Genomic DNA, 4,428 nt, shown 5'->3' with positions numbered 1-4,428 from the left:
CCTGCTGTGTGTTGTGTGCATACTTCATAGCACCTGAGAAGCTGCAGGAGGTGTATTTTTGTGAGTTCAAGGCCATCCTGGTCTACAGAGTGAGTTCCAGGCCAACCAGGATTACATGATGAGATCTGGTCTCAAAAATAAAATAAAATAAAATAAAATAAAGCTAGATAGAGAAAGAGTTGACAGTCTTGCCCCCATCCAGTACACTCTATAATTCTTAATTCCAGCTGAGATGTGATCCCTCAGTTTCCAGCACCTGCTTCTCTCCCTTTATTACCACTATGGACATCTAACCTTGTGGAACTCTGTAAAAACCTGACATTCTCTCTCTCCCCTCTCTATCTCTACATAAACACCACACACACACACACACACACACACACACACACACACACACTGTAGATATTTTCTGCTGTCCTAGGGTTTTTCTGCTGTGAACAGACACCATGTCCAAGGTAACTCTTATGAAGATGCTTAATTGGGACTGGCTTATAGGTTCAAGGTTCAGTCCATTATCATCAAGGCAATAGCACGGCAGCATCTAGACAGACATGGCATAGGAGGAGCTGAGTGTTCTACATCTTCATCTAAAGGAAGCCAAGGAACCGACTGTCACAATGAGATAATGGGGAACATACTAGAAGCTTGAAAGTCACATTTGAATGCACTGGTCCCACAGTGTTGACATGTCAGCAGCTCATGGTGGAACATCAACAAGTGGCCTGTTATTCCTCAGCAATGGAAACTGATGTCTGTGATGACCCTGTGTCAAGTTGGTCCCAGTGAGCACCTCTGCCTGATGTATAGAGGGAGCAGGGTACACCTCTGCACATGGTGTCTCCTCTGCATGTGTGGAGCAGGGTCACAGTAAACAATGGAAGCAAGAAGAGGCAGACACACAGAGACAGGTGTGTACATTTGACAGACAGTGAAATGACAGACAGACGATAGAAGACAAATACCTGGAATGTCATTGCCATAAGAACCCCAGTCCCACTGAATAGTGCCTTACATTTATGGCAAAGTTTGATCTTCACTACTTAACATCTGTAAGGTTCCTGTTTCCAAATATGCTTGCCAACCCTAAGATCTTTTACATATGCATTTGCAGTCATGATTGACCCTCCAACCCTGGATTATTGGATTTTTTATGTGAGGAACCTTTTAGATTTATTTTTTTCACCGATGTATCAATTTCTTCTATCATAATTTCTGCTTAAGATTGTCTCTTCCAGATGTTGAAGACCTCAAGGATTTTCTCCTGGAAACAATCATCAAAACAGATCTGATCAGGCTGATAGCTGATGATGAACCCTGGGAATTATTTGTGGAAACAACAGAGTTGTCAAGGTGATGTGCATGGTGCTTTCAGTGCTGCCCCCCAAACCAGTAGAGTGAGGGTTATTGCCTGGTCAGGAATACCCACTGTAAGCAGGCCCAGGGGGTTTGGGTTATGCACCCTCATTCTTTACTATCTAAGAGGAGTGTATACAACATGTTAGTCTTGGTGGAAATCACCTGGGTTGTTTGAAGATGTTGCTCAAGGTGGCAGGACGATTTCTGCCATGCACTAGTTATGTGGCATTTACAGGCTAGTTACTACTTCCTGATTTCCACCACCATGAAACTATAGTGTGAGAAGATAGGATCATGCATGTGGGGTTCTCAGCATGAGGCCAGCACACTGTGGGGCTCTGACATGGGGCTAGCACGCAGTGGGTGTTCCAGCAGGTCAGCTTTGCAAGGTAATTTTGAAAGTGAGAAGAGACCAGGTCCAAGGGTCTCCTTTAGGACTGAGCAATCAAGGGTTTATTTTGAGCCAAGTCAGAAAAATAAACTCTGAGCAAGCCATCTTCCAGGTTCTGTCTCAGTCCCTTTCCTTTCATCTGAGGCACTGTAATATCATCAGGATCCTTCTATGGGCTGAGGAGGCAGAGAGCCCATGGCGTAGAGGCACAGAGCCAGGTTGGACCGTGACTGTCCTTGCTAAGATCCAGAGCCCCATGCTGTTTCACAGGAATGAGAGTTCAGTCTAATAGGATGTGGAGACAGGCTGGTATAAACAACAGAGCAGGAGTGGAAAACCAAGTGCCAGCATCCTTCCCAAAGCCCAGAGAGACCAGGACCAGGGTCATAGCAGGGCTCAGGAGAGACTGAGTGACTCTGGAAATGGAGGTGTAGGTAGCAGGCTATAGAACAGCAGGGCGGGAAGGAGAGGGAGACTTGGAGGCACAGGGAGAAGGATGATCTCTGTAAAAGTATTTCCTGTTGGGTTTGTAGTGTAAAGTTAGGGACTGAATAAGCTTTTATCTTAAAAAAAAAATAAAGAAGCTGTTTTACTCATGCACTTGACTTCTGTCACAGCGAGGAGGGAGCTGCACTGCGTGATGCTCTGAAGGAGCATTTAGCAGGGGAGCCCACAGATGAAAATGACGGGCCTCAAAGGGAGCAGCAGAAAGAGCTGTTTTTGAGAGACTTTCCTCCATTGAAAGAGAAACTTGAGGACAATATCAGGAAGCTCCGAGAGCTGGCTGACCACATTGACCAGGTGCACGAGGGCTGCAGCATCTCCAATGAGATGTCCAGCTTTATTGTTGCAGCCTCTGGACTCCTGGGCCTCCTTGGTTTGACTTTGGCACCCCTTACAGAAGGGGGCAGTCTGGCACTCTCAGCAGCCTCCCTGGGACTGGGAGCAACAGCCGGTGTGACTGGTCTTACAACCACGATTGTGGAAGACTCGATGAGAGGTTCAGATGAATCTCAAGGCCGTCGCCTGCTTGACGCCAGCATGAACATACTTGAGGAGATTCTAGAGATCATGCCTAAGAACAGAGTCAAGATTTTTAATCCAGGTGTGGAGTTAGCCGATGCCTTAAAAACCCTCAAGGATCAGATCCCAGCCTTCAACACAGACAGATTTTTCTCTGGTCTTGGAAGACAGACCAGGAACTTCATCTCTACTGGAAGAAGCGCTCTCTCAGTGACCAGAGGAGCAGCCCCAAGTTTCTTCCTTGCATGGGATGTGCATGACCTTGTGAATGAATCAAAGGATCTGTATGATGGGGCAAAAACAGAGTCAGCTAGAGCACTGCGGGTCCTGGCTCACAAGCTGGAGGAGAAGCTGCAGGAATTCGAGCAGAACTACAAGGCTCTGCAGTCAGACCTGCCTCAGTGAATGTTAATCTAAGCAGCTGAGTGTTCATGGAGATGATGTGTACATGGGTGGGGACCTTTCTTTTTTCTTAGAATTAATGTCAGAAATATTTACTTTCTAAAAGATCCCACAGAAGTTGGTAGGAAGGGAGAAGGTTAAGTTAAGGTTACCTGTAACCTGGGTTAAGGGCAGAGCTGCCTAAAGAAATAGTGGCTGGAGCCAACGACAGGGACATGGGGAGTGGAGATGGCAGTGCAGGCCTGTACAGTGACACACAACCCTGCAACAGCATGCTGTAACAAGGGAAACACCCTGAGGTCAAGTGCATGGAAGAGATTGTTGTGGAGTTTGAACTTCTCCAGCTGAGCAGAGCGAGGTCAATGTAGATGGCAGAGATCCCAGAAGAAGAGGAAACTGGAGTCTAAAAGGGGATCTGAGTTCCAGCAGAGTGGAGAATCCACAGACAAGTCAGCATCCATCCCTCTAACAACACCCTGCTGAAACTTAACGTCTGTGGCATCTCCACAGGGTCATGTGCAGGATCTTCTAAATACTTAGCTATCTGAGAAGTGATAAGGTTTCAGTGGGTTTGTTTTTTTTTGTTGTAATTTTTTTTCATTGATTTTTTTTGAGTGTTGGGACTCAGTTTCCAATTAGGAAAGCAGAAATCACTTTTTACAGGTTAGTGTTTTGTTTTTTGTTTTTTGTTGTTTTTGATGATGATGATGATGATGATGATGATTATGTCTTTGATATGTAGCTGGTCTGGAATTTCGAGGTAGAGCAGAAACTTGTGATGGTCTTCCTAAGTGTTGGGATTTCTGTGCCTGTACCGCTGTATTGATATATCTTGAACTATAGTATAGATTTCATTGCTTGTGCTAAACAATATCTGTGTGTGATGACAAGTGGCTAGTGTGCCATACATTTGAAATCATATACTATGCCACCTTTCAGATTGGCTTTTACCTAGAAATATGTATGTGAGAAATAAAAATTTTAAAAGGGGGGATCAGAGTGGCCTAGAGTGTGGGGAATGGGTCTGTAACATGGTGGGTTTGGTCAGGGAGGGCTGTACAGGACGAACAATGAGAAGTCTGGGAGCCTGGGGCGCAGTAAATGGGAGAAAGTCGGAGTGAGAGTCCAGGCAGATTACATAAGGCATCAAACACTGTATGGAATGGAGATGAGGTCACATTTATAGGACAAGAGACTGGGCATATGGCTCTCAGATCCTTATCAAAAGGAGGCTTGCTGGCCAAGGTGGTGTCTCA

The 4,428-nt window shown here is 45.6% G+C and overlaps 1 protein-coding gene across 1 annotated transcript; it reads left to right on the top strand.

Moving 5' to 3' along the window:
* The first annotated feature begins 446 nt into the window (after positions 1-446).
* LOC116082491 (apolipoprotein L3-like) lies at positions 447-4,164 on the top strand. The gene is made up of 3 exons (XM_031359402.1): positions 447-455; positions 1,169-1,350; positions 2,365-4,164. Exons 1-3 carry the CDS (start codon positions 447-449, stop codon positions 3,173-3,175), a joined length of 1,002 nt encoding a protein of 333 aa, XP_031215262.1. The 3' UTR covers positions 3,176-4,164.
* Positions 4,165-4,428: the final 264 nt, after the last annotated feature.

This window comes from Mastomys coucha, unplaced genomic scaffold, assembly GCF_008632895.1.
Source record: "Mastomys coucha isolate ucsf_1 unplaced genomic scaffold, UCSF_Mcou_1 pScaffold11, whole genome shotgun sequence".
NCBI lineage: Eukaryota > Metazoa > Chordata > Mammalia > Rodentia > Muridae > Mastomys > Mastomys coucha.
The sequence above is the reverse complement of the archived record's forward strand: the minus strand, read 5'-3'. Positions and strand labels throughout refer to the sequence as shown.